The 13,070-nt window shown below is 40.4% G+C and overlaps 2 protein-coding genes across 3 annotated transcripts; one reads left to right on the top strand and one right to left on the bottom strand.

The window, feature by feature from the left end:
• Nucleotides 1-598: 598 nt before the first annotated feature.
• Nucleotides 599-3,779, bottom strand: rsrp1 (arginine/serine-rich protein 1). Of its 2 annotated transcripts, none has more exons than XM_079286055.1 (5): nt 3,674-3,779; nt 2,596-3,121; nt 2,330-2,499; nt 1,083-1,154; nt 599-945 (listed from the first exon to the last, which is right to left on the bottom strand). In XM_079286055.1, the coding sequence occupies exons 2-5, from the start codon at nt 3,098-3,100 to the stop codon at nt 787-789; spliced, it is 906 nt and encodes a 301-aa protein (XP_079142181.1). In that variant the 5' UTR covers nt 3,101-3,121; nt 3,674-3,779; the 3' UTR covers nt 599-786. The 2 variants fall into 2 exon arrangements, with proteins under 2 accessions (XP_079142181.1, XP_079142180.1); XM_079286054.1 differs by having other exon boundaries at nt 3,561-3,776.
• Nucleotides 3,780-6,350: 2,571 nt separating this feature from the next.
• Nucleotides 6,351-8,417, top strand: LOC306790006 (uncharacterized protein; the record flags this gene model as incomplete). Its single annotated transcript, XM_079286111.1, has 2 exons — nt 6,351-6,929; nt 8,130-8,417. 2 exons carry the CDS (start codon nt 6,351-6,353, stop codon nt 8,415-8,417), a joined length of 867 nt encoding a protein of 288 aa, XP_079142237.1.
• Between the last annotated feature and the right edge of the window lie 4,653 nt (nt 8,418-13,070).

Below are 13,070 nucleotides of genomic sequence, written 5' to 3'. Positions count from 1 at the left end.
ATTGTGTATTTCTGCAATGAGGCAAATGTGTCACTTGATTGTCTTTAACTGCCAAATCTGTGTAGCCGTTTATAAATGCACTCGTGTTGCCTTTTACTCAATCCCAGGCCTTTCTCATGGCAGACATTTTGACTCAGTGTTATTAGTAGGCCTAAGTAACACTAATGATGACGGCGCCGCTCTATTCTAGTGTTCCAATGAGTGACAGTGAGCAAGCATGGACAACACCAGGAACCTGAAGTTAAAGCACCAAAATGGAAGTTGGCCAGGATGTATTAAATTATTTACAGATTAAAATTAAGATATCATGTACCAAGTACGTTGCACAGAATTGTTGATGTACCCATCATTATTTACCCCACTGGAATATCTAAGCATATCATAACTTACTCTAGTAACTGGTTAGTACGGTGTAATCCTATATGGACAATCAACCTCGTTACAAATTAGACATACTATTAGATAGTTAAAATCGAATGTATTTTAGTCAGTGTTGGACTCTGAAGCCCCAATAACTTCCCATTAAAGCGTTTCCCTAAATAGTTAGTACCTGCATCTTGAGCCTTGAATGACACTGATAAGACAGACACACTTTTTATCAAATAAATATCTTTATTGAAGCACAATATACAACAAAGGGGAAAAACAAACCAAATAATCCCACCTGATCGAATTCTTCACTTCTTCTCACATAACTTTTTCATCTGCAATAAAGCTTCTGCCATGAAATGGTCAAACATATGTACAAAGTATTTATAGTATTCAGTGTCCATGTACTCTGCCACACTAGGGTGACCCGGCGAGCGCGTGGCTGCGTGCCCTGGAGGCGTGGCCTGATTTGACTGGCTTCCAGTGGCCATACGGCTTCCTGCTTTCATAGGTGTCCATTCTGGATGTTACCTTAGCACCGGATGGAGCTGCCGCTGTTGGTTTTACCACGGAGTTCTACCGGGACAAGAGTAGGAGAGAAAAAGACGTTAGGACACATCGATGTATTGTCGGCTTGATGTAAAGCAGTGTTTGGCTCTTAACATAAACAGGATTAAACAAATCACGAATAAGCTGCCATTTAGGTCACTTACATTAATGCTGAAAGAGATGGTTTTCCTTTTTGGGGACATCCTTGGGCTGAACATATCAGACTCCTCATCGCTCTGTTTCAAAAAAGACAAAGAAAAGCAGACCTAGTGAGATATACGTGTAGAACTGATGCTGTGTGCTTTCAGTTTGCTATGCTCTTACAGATAAAGTATAGTTCCCACTGGTAATATTGTAAAGCACTTCATTGTACAGTGAATTATTTAAGTGTTAGTTTCAACACTAACACCCCCCCCCCCCATCCCACTGCTGTCAAAGACTTTGCTCCACCATTTAAAAACTAGACATAAAAACAGAATAAAACAAGAAAATGCAAAAAGAAAAGAAAAGTATCATAGTAAGAAAGGATGTCTTCTCTGTCTATAGTGGCAGAATGATGGCGACGTAGGTTTCCCAGCCCTCAGCACACGGCTGGTGAACCAACTTATCTTTGGCACACGGAGAGGAGTTCTTCGTCTGTTTTTAGCTCTCTTGACAGGGATAGTCACTATAATGCAGTCCACACGCCTTTGCTCCATCAGCGAGTGAAGGATTCTGCTAAATAACAACGACCCATTTCAACTTCAAGCAGAAATACATTGGAAATGTCAAAATTCTACTGCCTATCTCTATCAAGTGGAGTCAGTGTAATACAACGTCTGAATTGCTCATGAAGCATCTATGTGAGAGATTTAGCATTTGTATTGACTGTGTGCATCGTGTCTGATAATCTGCATGCGCTTGTCTGATTGCAAACCTCCAGTTAACGTTAGACTTTGTGAACATTGCAAGGGTTATCAGATAAACTTTCACGCAAACACGTATTGTTGTCACCTAAGTCACATGACAGCCCTTTAATCCCAGGTGTCGATGAGTCAAGGAGACCACTGTCATGTTATCTATGAAGACAGGAATAAATACAGAGAGTATGTATATTCCCTCAGGGGTCCAGAGGTTAACACAAGACACAGGAAATTCAACACAGCATAAAGCTAATCAATGACGCCTGTAGACATTGCAACAAAGATAAGAGTAGATCAGGCAACGTGTAACTTTGATCAAATTCAGTGACAGCTAAGATCAACTTCCATTATCAAATCAATAAAATTCTCAACACACCTTACCTTGTATTTACATGTTGTCCTAGATGGGGGGAAAACTTCTGTGCGTTTAATAGTAATCTGTGAGACAGCCTGATTTTAAGCGTGTATTGTGTTCAATGTGAAGCTGACAGTCACTCTTAGACACCCACCTCTGACAGAGTCTTTTCAGGGTCTTGTCTCACCCATCTTGTCTCTGGCAAAACCTGTTTGGACTCCTCCACCAGCTCGGACAGAATTGGTTTCACAATCTCAGGAAGTTCGAGCTTCTCCACTACTACGGTAGCATTGGCCTTCGCAGTCTTGATGTGTTTTCCTTTATCTGGGGAAAACACACACAAAAAACAAGTTTAAATCACGAGTAAATTTCATAATTTTTGCCAGAGTAATGACTATTTCCCTCATCAATTCAACTCACCATCACAACTCAAGTTGACAGAATTCTCTGACGATCCGGACCCTGAGCTGCTTCTGTGGTTCCTGGGCGGGGACTGGGAAAACCTGCTCAAGGCCGTCCTGTGCCGGCTCCTCCGGTTGGCTGGCTTGGAGCGGGACCTGTTGCGTCGGTGCCTGGAGGCCGAGGGTGAGCCGTGATGGGCCCTGTGGCGCCGCGGTGGGGATCCGCAGCCACGGCCATGCCTGCGATGGTTATCACAGCGACAGCGGGAGGAAGGTCTGTGGCAGCGCGGGTGAGAGCGGGACCGGCGGCGAGAGGAGGACCGGCTTCTGGACGAAGACGAATGAGACCGGTGACCTCCCTTGTGGCCGTTGCGCCCCCTGTGGCGGCCAGAGCCGGAGGAGCGTCCGCTGCTTTTGGACCGTGAGCGGGAGCCAGCGGGGCTTTTCTGGTCAAAGATGACATTGATGCCGTCACTCTGACGAACGTGGGCAATCTCCGAGTGAGAGTCTTCTCCTTTGGTCATTGTTGTATTTTCTGCCACAAGCTAAAATGAGACATAAATACTTTAAAAATAAAAAATAAACCCCAACTGTTAACATCAATTAGTAAACCACAAATGTGCTGGGCATATTACAAAGTACGTAAGTTACACAGTCTATGTTAAAGCCTACAGCTAGTATTGCACAACAAGTAGAGTGTCGAGTAGAGCAACGGCTGAAAGAGGCCTACGAGCCAAAACTAGCTTAACTAGCTCGAGCTAACATCTGTTAATGCTCCAAAAGACGCCGCATGCAGTCAGTCCGCTTTTCATGAAAAAAAGATCGACATAACCTAAACATCACATCACACTACATTATATATATATATATATATATATATATATATAAATAAATATATACATATAAATAGAAGATACACGACACGTTAACTCGTGCTAGTTTGGTAAAACAGTTAGCCATGTTAGCTGACGTCATAGGTTTTACCAGGCCGACGGTAGCTTGAGCCTTTGTTCCGATAACGTCGACGTAACCGCTATAAAGCCAACGTTATAACAAAAGAGTCCCTCTTATAACGGTATAACGAAACGATTACTCACGAATATAGCTCAAATGGACAGAAATATCTTAGTTTGTAGCTGAATATTAGCGAAAGCGCGATCGTTGTCTCTTCCTCGAAGTTGATCCGACCGTGGCCTTTACTCGTATGAAGAAACACGGGTTGGCCGGTGGGTGGAGCAACGGTAGTCTCTGGAAAATTCCAGTCACGTGGTCCTGTTCTTGTTGTTGTGTCTCGTGGTGACTTTTAAAATAGCATAAAGTCCATTACGATAAGATAACACTGAAAATGCTGTGATCAGATTTGTTTTCAATACCTCTATCCAATGGTAAAATGTCAGCAACACTGTCCAATAAATAAGACTGTAAGGTCTTTGGATCATTTTATAGAAGTGTAACATTAAACAACACTTGGTTCAAACCAAATTAATCAAACTCTCGCTGTAACTGGCATTCATTTAAAACACAATTTTCAGATTCTCCATCAAACACTGATGAGTCTCATGTTGAACAATGTGCTTCTGAATTTCGCAAAGGTATTAGCAAAGCCCCGAGGGCTGCTGGGTAGTTGAGTTTACAGAATGGACTGGATAGTTCACATTCACTGTGCTGGTTTCAAGCTCAGCTGTCCTGTCGCTCGTGAGGACAATGAAAGAATACTTGTAGCACTGCTCATTAAAAAAAAACTTATGATTCCCATTTCCCTCCTAAATGTCCTCTTAAGTCGCAGATAAATTATTTAAATGTGTCAGAAAAGCCAAATTACCCTACTCTAAGTGGCATATTCAATCTAAGTCCAGTATATTTCTGAAATGAATGCCCTAATACATCGAATGGAAAAGAATATCTGTCTGTATCATGTATACAAGGATTCAAGGATAATTTGTTGTCATTATGCAACACAGGGATGCACAAAGAAATGCAGTTGTAGCCCATCTGTAACACAAGTAAAACGTGACAAACAACACAAAACAGTAATGCATTCATGTAGTGTTTTTCTTTTAATTTGCATCATAAGGAATGTAAACAGCAGCAACAAAAACAATTCTCTGTGCAGATAATACAGCCAACATCTAAACATTAAAAATCCCACATCAGGACAACATTGTCTATTAACTTTGACAATGTTTGAGCACCATGCATCATCATGTAAACACGGAGTCCACCTCGTCTCGTCCCACCGGGGACCTGCGCTCTGTCCTTCGGGTAGTGGAGTAGCATTAGGTCCTAGCTGAGTTAGCTTAGCTTCCATCAGAGCCTCCACCCTGGGGCGGTTTGGTGGCGGTTGGTTCGGGAGGTCTGGCTGGTTGGTCGGCCGTGGGCGGTCATCGTCTCAAAGCACTTGTTGGTGAATGTATTTTGTCATATGCCATTGGTGCTCCAGTAATAAACACGAAAAAACAACAAATGAAGACAATACATCTTCAAATTCATGGGAGCTATGGGCCACAGCATGTACATGCGCCAGTAACACACAATTATGTTGTGTTACATCTTCTACATTTACCAATAACATATATATGCTGATGCTTACACCTCTGAATGAATCTCACTAGTGTTACATTTATTGTGATAGGCCTACCAAGATTATTCAAATAGACCTTGAAGTTGCAGAGATGCTCTTTTCATTTTAGGACATTTTTCTGTGGTTTAGTGTTATATTTGAGATAATTGGAGACCACTGGATCTTAGGTAACATCTAAATCAAAGTTTACTGTGATACTGTGTTTACAGCTGGATCAACAAACATTCACGACACTGAAGCAACTTACGGCATGCAGAGTGAACGTTGCCAGAGTTTCAAAATAAAACTCAATGGAAGATAATGTTGTAAAACGCATGTCACATTAATTTATTTATTCATTCAATTATTCAATAAAGATACTCCTGCATACATCCCTTTACACAATGCATTATAAGCTATCTGAATTATGTGCCAGTGATGTGTTACCCTGATCCCCATTAGTGGTATCTTAGCAACAGAGGAAAACAAACATCTTCTGCTTGTGGCTAACTTTCACCTCGACAGGTAACGTAACTACGTAGCTTATCAACGTTGTATAACTCACATCTAATTCAACACAAGCTAAAGTAACTATCATAAACCTACAGTAGGCTACATGTCACACACCATAAAGTTACAGTGGTGCAAATAGCACATTTCTACAATAATACCCTCATACAAGGACACGGGGGTAATGATGAACCTGTGTTTTTTTTTTAAACTTTCCCTCATCTTTGCTATTTTTGTAAAATACTGGGTAGATTTACTCCTTCAGGCCTCATTGAATGTATTAGCTGATTGGGCAAAAGAGTAAAAGGGTTGAGGAAGCACTAAATAATCTATATTGAACTAAACTATCTTTACAAAGTAGCTAACGTTAGCATCGTTTTAACGACTCTGGTAAAGCAAAGCTAACTGTAATAATTACAACAATATTTTGTTTGAAAGGTACGAAGTTTAACTTCAGTTTAACACCATTAAATCAACTGAAAACATTACACGATCATTTTTATCAACATTGTAAGTGAATTGTATTGAAACATGAGCTAAAAACTGTCCGGTTTGGGGTACAACGTTAAGTAAGTGGATACTATTGTAAGCCGATATAGGAAAAACACTGTGTATTTAACCTATACAAATGTTACAACATTAATGTTTTATGTTTAACTGTTTTCCTTCCATCCAGTGACATTACGTCTGCAAAGGAGGCAACAATGCTGGCAAAGACCCAATCAGAAGATTCTCAAAAGAACCATGAAGTGTCTCATGAGGCTCGGTGCATCTCAAGATTACTGGAAAACTGCATCGGTCAAGTGGAGATCGCAGCTACCCTGCCTGCTCTCCAGTTAGACAGTGTGTCCGATGTTGTGGACAAGGAATTGAGAGGGGCAATCAAAGAGTATCAAATATTAATTGGAAGACTGGAGACACTTGATGGTCTCAAGCAGGAGTCAGGGAACAAGAGGGAGAAGCTGGGGAAGCAAGGGGCTCAGCTTGAGAAGGACATCAAGAACTCTGTCAGGGATCTGCTCACGGTTGCCCGAGTCCATCCAGATGCCATTTGTGGTTTGAGGGCAGAGCTAGGTATGAAAGTAGGGGAAAGTGAGTACATGCTCATTAAAGGACTTGAGAAGTTTCACAGCCATGTGGTTGAAAAGTTGCTGACCAGTCTGGATGATGAGGAGCTACAACAGGTTCTCCACAAGCAGGTGTCTTTATCCCCTGACCATAATGCCATTGCTGTTTCACTGGAAGAAGAAGTAGCCACAGCCATTAAGCAAATAGATGCAGAGGTGACGTACCAAATTGGATGTTAAAACATACCCTCACTTACAGTCTACCACACGTATAACTTGCTTCAATGTGGCTATAAGAAAAAACAAAGACTTTGTCATTTTTTAAGCAATTATATATTCTACTCTTGAACGTTTCCCTATCTTACCTCCCTTATCTTTCTGTTTATATCACAGATTTCTTGCGATAATAATGAGCTCAAAAAATTGCAGCGTTCTCTGAAAAGGATCGAAGAACGGATCAAAGAACCTATGTCACTTCTTGCCGACAAGCAGTCCCAGTCACATATGAAGTCGGTAAAGATGACGCAAAACGGTATACAACAGGAGATTGATCAACTGAACAGTCAGCTCAACAATTTGACCGCTAACAACAGGCAGGCAGAGAGAGAACTGCACGATGTGAGTTTAGTGTATCATTTTAACAACGTTTCACAGTAAATGTACGATCATGTGTCATTTTCATTAAAACCTATGTCACTATTACTGTTTTCTTTTCCTTGGCAGGAAAATGAACAATTGGTGGAAGAAATTGAATACATGCTCCGAATCTTTGACAATGACATGGGAAAAAAACAGGTACAAAGTCATCCCCCACAAAGAGACAAAAGTATCTGGAAACAATAATTAAGTGTGTATCCTGTGGACACTGGTTCACTATATTCAGGGTGTTTAACAGGGCCGTCTGTTCTTTTACCCGCATCTCACAGTCCCTATTATCTCACAGTCCCTGATGAGTTTGGTCTGTTATATAGTTTGAAAAAGCATGTGAGTACACTGCTCAAAAAATATAATTTAAAACTCAATCTTCACATAAAAGAAGCTCATGTTTGTCATTTTTACTTTATTAGACAACTGTAACGATGAATTGAGTTGCCAATTTATTTCCTGTTGATCAACTAATCAATTTAACAAATATGTTTTCTAGTTCAGCTGTGATCGGTCGTTTCACACATCGCCTTCAGGCTGTCTCTGGTTTGAAATCCAGGACAGATGCCTTCAGTGACCTATTTAATTGGTTTCGGCGCATTTTAATCAGCGAGGCGTTAGAGTATTTACACCTGCTATGAAATGATCAAGTAGGCCTGTAAATAAGGCCTGTCTATGTTTATACTCACTACTCATTCTATCCACCACCATCTCTCTCTGTCTCATCCTTTCGCACCTCGACACCATCACTGCCACCGTCACCTGTCTCAGGCCGACCTGGAAATGAATGGAATAGCTGATGAAGCGGAGGAGGAGCAGCTGAGGAAGCTGGAGAAATCCTTTTCTGCCCTGGAGCTGGAGTGCAACGAGATCCAGGAGAAGCGTCGGCTAGCAGATCAGAAGAGAAGGGAGGAGATGCGGGAGCTGGAGTTGAAGACCAAAGCTGCTATTTTAGTCCAAGCCGTGTGGAGAGGCTACATCACTCGCAAGTCCTTAAAGAACAAGGGCAAAAGCAGGAAGGCCAAAAAAGGCAAAAAGAAGACCAAACAAATGAATTAACCTCATGGTGTCTTACTCTGGTGCTACACACATAAACACCGTAGCTGTCGAACATCTTTTACAACAAAAACCCATACAGTCCATATTCCACGTGGGTCATTTATGTGTTGTTTTTAATAAAGTACTTCATCTTTTAAACTAGTATTTACTCTTTTAGTGAAGAACACATTATAAAGGATTGCAGCACTTTCTAACTTTTTTTGTGATCAACATTTAATATAGAGATACCTTCTTGCGGCAGACAACATCAAACTAATCATGAATGTTGAAACAGCTGCAGATAATGAACACGTGTTACTATTGGACACCCGCACAAATGTTCTGGCCTTTGGATTTGTTGCACATGTTTTGAGTGAGCAGCTTTATAATTCTTATAAGTACATGGATGTTAATGACCTCAGCAAATCTCCAGCATAGCTCTTAACTATAAACTGAAAACAGATCTGATCAGCTAAAATAAGATTCAACAGGGACTAATGCATTGGGTGTACCAGTTGCGGTGTTCTTTAATGGCCACAGGGTGGCAGTATAGGACCTTATGTTCAGAATGATCACTTGTCGACATTACATATCATTCATTTGTCTTGTGAACAAAAGGAGCTGGGGATTGAACCACCAACAGTACAAGTCATCTGATATTCTTACTAGACATACAGTATTTATCAAGTTTAAACAAGTCAACCTCAAATGTACAGTTACTATCAGCAACATTTCACAACTCATAATCAAGCCATGTAAATTACAAAGAGGAGCTAAATGAACAAAAGTTGTCGATTGCTTCAGTGTCTTAAGTTAATTTAAGTTAATTATCTTCAAGTGCAGGTTTAGTTCTACATGAGAACAACTATTAAATGATTCAATGCTATAGTTCAGTGAATTCAGTTTTAAAGCAGCATGAGAACGTATGTTTACGCTTAAATTGGAGCATCTTGCAATGCGCAAGTTGAAATGCGCTTTGCGGGCTTTGACTTGTCTTTTTCCTGTCCGTGATGTTTCTGTGAGGGAGTTTGATGTTGTTTTAGTATGCCCTCATGGTCCTGGATGAACATCTTGACCTAAAGAGGAAACAGTAGAAAACCGTAAGTTTTCTATCTCTCTGCAGTCCATCACCATCTCTGCTCTGTCAGGGTACACACCGTATCAAGCTGTTTCTCTGTGTCATTCAGATTCACAGGTTCGTCACCTTCTACCATGCCACCAGTCATTTCATAGAGGTTAAGGGTCGCCACCTTAATCCGTGTCAGCAAGAGTGTTGTCTTTGCTGCTGTTTCCTGAATGTGAACTATACGATGATCTTCATTTTCATCTTTCATTTCTGTTCCCTACTGATTCAAACAGAGAATCAAATGTTCGAAATAACCCCGCGATGACGGGATGCTGAGTCATTAACGGAGAAGTCAGAATCAATGTAATTAACACAATGACAAGAACCAGTCACATAAAATGTCAAGCATGACAAATCAATCCAGCAACACAGCAGCACTAGCTTAAAAAACAACTGACAATGTGTGTACAGTGATGGACCTCAGTGATGTGACCCCTGAAACATGAGTTTCAGACACTTGATTGACAGGTGTTACCAAAGAGATGTAAATTGTAGCTTTACTGGCTTTTTCCCGGGCATTAAACCGCATCTCACCGTCGTAATCAGCAAATTAAGTTTGCTCAGTTTGCATCATGTGGCTGCAATATGACATGTCGGTCACATGATAACAGGTGGTCGTATATAGGGGGAGAATGGGACCACAGTTTAAATATCACGATGCTTGCAGCTGTGGAATACAACGCTTTAACAGTCGAAAGAGGACACGACACAGCTCAAGTACAAATTACCTGTTTATGAATATTAAAGAGTGGAAGCATTTTCATTTTTCAGTCAGATTATGAAGCTGTGTTCTGAAAAATACTTCACTGCAGTAATTTCTGTGTTTCCCAAAATAAATCAATATCTGTGCTTGATCTGTTATATCAAATATACAATTTAGAATTTACTCTTTCACTTTCATTATTTTTTCATATGGAATGATGCCTTTATTTATAAGTGGGCAGTAGAGACAAGACATGAGAGGAAGGAGAGGTATGGAAAATGACACAACAAAGTTTCCCAGACAGAACTGAACGGGGAACGCTGTAATCGCGGTATATAGCAGTGGTGGGCCGTCAGGGCAAGCAAGGCCTTCTCTGCTGGCCTAGACACTGACAGAATCCGAAAGTATAATTTAATTATTTTTCATAAATACACTACATTATAAATATTTTTTCTCATTAGCTTATTATCTCATTGTGTCTTCCTAAAGTACGCCAGCATTAACATGTGGCTTGATTGGTCAGTGGGCTAGTCTGACTGTTGTGAAACTATCTAGTAGAAGTCTGTAGTAGTAAGAGTTGAAGTTTACAGATATGTAAGAAGTTTTTACATGACATTACATTTTTAGAGTTTTGGCTTGTTTGGCGGTGACAATCCCAATATCTACTGCCTCTGTCGAGCAGACATTTTCAGCCCTCAAACGCATCAAAACATATTCAAGAAATACAACTGGGGAGGTCGTCCATGAATCGAGAAGGACCTCTTGCTAGAACTTAACCGATGTACTTTACACCCGTGTCATTGAACTCTTTGTAATCAAAGAAAGGAGGATGGACTTTGTCTTTCAGTGAACAGCAGCTTTAGTAAGTGAACTGCTTTAGTTTGTTTTACATCTGCAGTAGCGTTACTACTGTGTTAAGTTGTCTGTTGTGTCGTTTTTCTGATATGGTTAATATTGTTCCCTCTGATGTGAACAACATTTGAATGGTGCTCTTGAGTGTGTGGCGGAATGTGTGTTTTAGTGCTGCACTTTTGCTGGAATGTGCAGAGGCCTGTTGAATTGTGTTATTTGGGTTTTATGTTATTGGGTTTTATGCTGTTAAGCATTCCAACTTTCGACAATTCGACAATTCAAATCTTTATTCAACTTCTATTTCTTCCGTCCCACCTCTTCTTCTCCTTCATTTTTTAAGCAACAGAAACCGTTCAACTATCAAAATGTTCAGCTCTTTAATGACATGTGTGCTATATCTTTTCATATTTCTAATCTTTAAACTGTTTGAATTATTAAGCTTTTTTCAGCCCTTTTCTGACTTTATAACCCCATTTCAAAATAAAAGCCCCAAAGTGTAACAATGTGTTTCCTTGCAACACACGAAGCTTGATAATACCTTTATGTGTTTATCTGGTGCTTTGTGGAAGAGATCCCATTTTAGGGCCACAGTCTTTGACTCACTGCAATATGCATTGAAGTATAAATGAATAATATCGTATAATCTGGTCGTATGGTCAATAAAAGTCCCCGAAGAGACAGTTATTGAGAACTGATCTTGTGAGACATGCGGTTCAAAGTTTGTGCCCAACATCGTAAACAGCAGTTCACGCAGCTCAATGATCACAATGAAAAGCTCCAGAGCAACTACTAAATGGACCTTGTGCTTTAAACATCCACATTTTTATCAAGAATATAACTTACATGTGGACGACAGACCCATGTTTGTAAAGAAATATCAGGGTTGGAAAGTAATGAAGTATGTTCACTCTGGATATTAAAGTACAATTGAAATAGGCTACAATTTTTGTGCACTTCTACGTTACTTGAGTGTCTCCATTTTGAGCTACTTTATACTTCCAGTCCTCTACATTTCACAGGGAAATATTGTAGCTACTTGTTACTCCACCACATTTAACTGGCAGCTTTTAGTTACTTTTCAGTTTTACACATAAAACCTATGAGTTGCTAAAATGATATATTGTTAAGGGTTAAGCCTACAATTGTTGGCCTATGAGAGGCGAGGCAGCTGACGTTATCTTTTCAGGTTTGATGACCTGAAAAGAAAAGGCTCAGAGTTTTATTTGCCTGTCAAAGATTTAAAAACAATGTTGACATTGCATAAATTAAACACAACTACCGGTATTTGTTAATACTTGGACCAACCCAATCAATGTTTCAGCTTCACATGTGTCTGTTTTCATGTCGTAGTAAGCGCACAGGTTGTTTCTTGTTGTAGATTATGGGTCAAAGACAGATTACTCAGCTTGATGTCCTCTCTCCAACACGATGTCACTGTTGTATCAACAAATGGAAGAGTTTTAAATTGTGAGGCACGAACAGCCCAAACTGACTAGGCCTAGGCCTGCACAGGTCAGCCACCCATCTGGGCCTCTGACCCCACCGTCGGGTCAGTGCGCGCCCCTTCTACAGCAAAGCCGAGTGTGACGAGCACTGCGGAGTGGTGAATGATGGAGAGTTGATAAAGGACATGTAAAACACACAAAGAGACACATACCGCATCTCAACCAGCATGATTAAAAAAAACTTTTCATGTGTCTTTGCTCATTTCCAGAGGGAGAGCTTCTGAAGGCAAACTGAGTGAGATGAGGAAACATCATCACACAGAGATGCAACATGAGGCAACGTCATGTGTAAATACTGTATGTACAGAGGGTCTTTTCCAGAGCTGCAGTATGTCCTGCAAATGCCTCAATTTCTATCAGTGATGCATGCGAAAGGTCACTCCACAAAATGTGAGGTAAAAATGAAAATGTTATGTTTATCATGTTTTTTGGCTATATTATATGTTTATGTCTGATACGATTCCATTAACAATAAGTCCACACAATTA

This window comes from Melanostigma gelatinosum (assembly GCF_949748355.1).
Source record: "Melanostigma gelatinosum genome assembly, chromosome: 16".
Lineage (NCBI taxonomy): Eukaryota > Metazoa > Chordata > Actinopteri > Perciformes > Zoarcidae > Melanostigma > Melanostigma gelatinosum.
The sequence above is the reverse complement of the archived record's forward strand: the minus strand, read 5'-3'. Positions and strand labels throughout refer to the sequence as shown.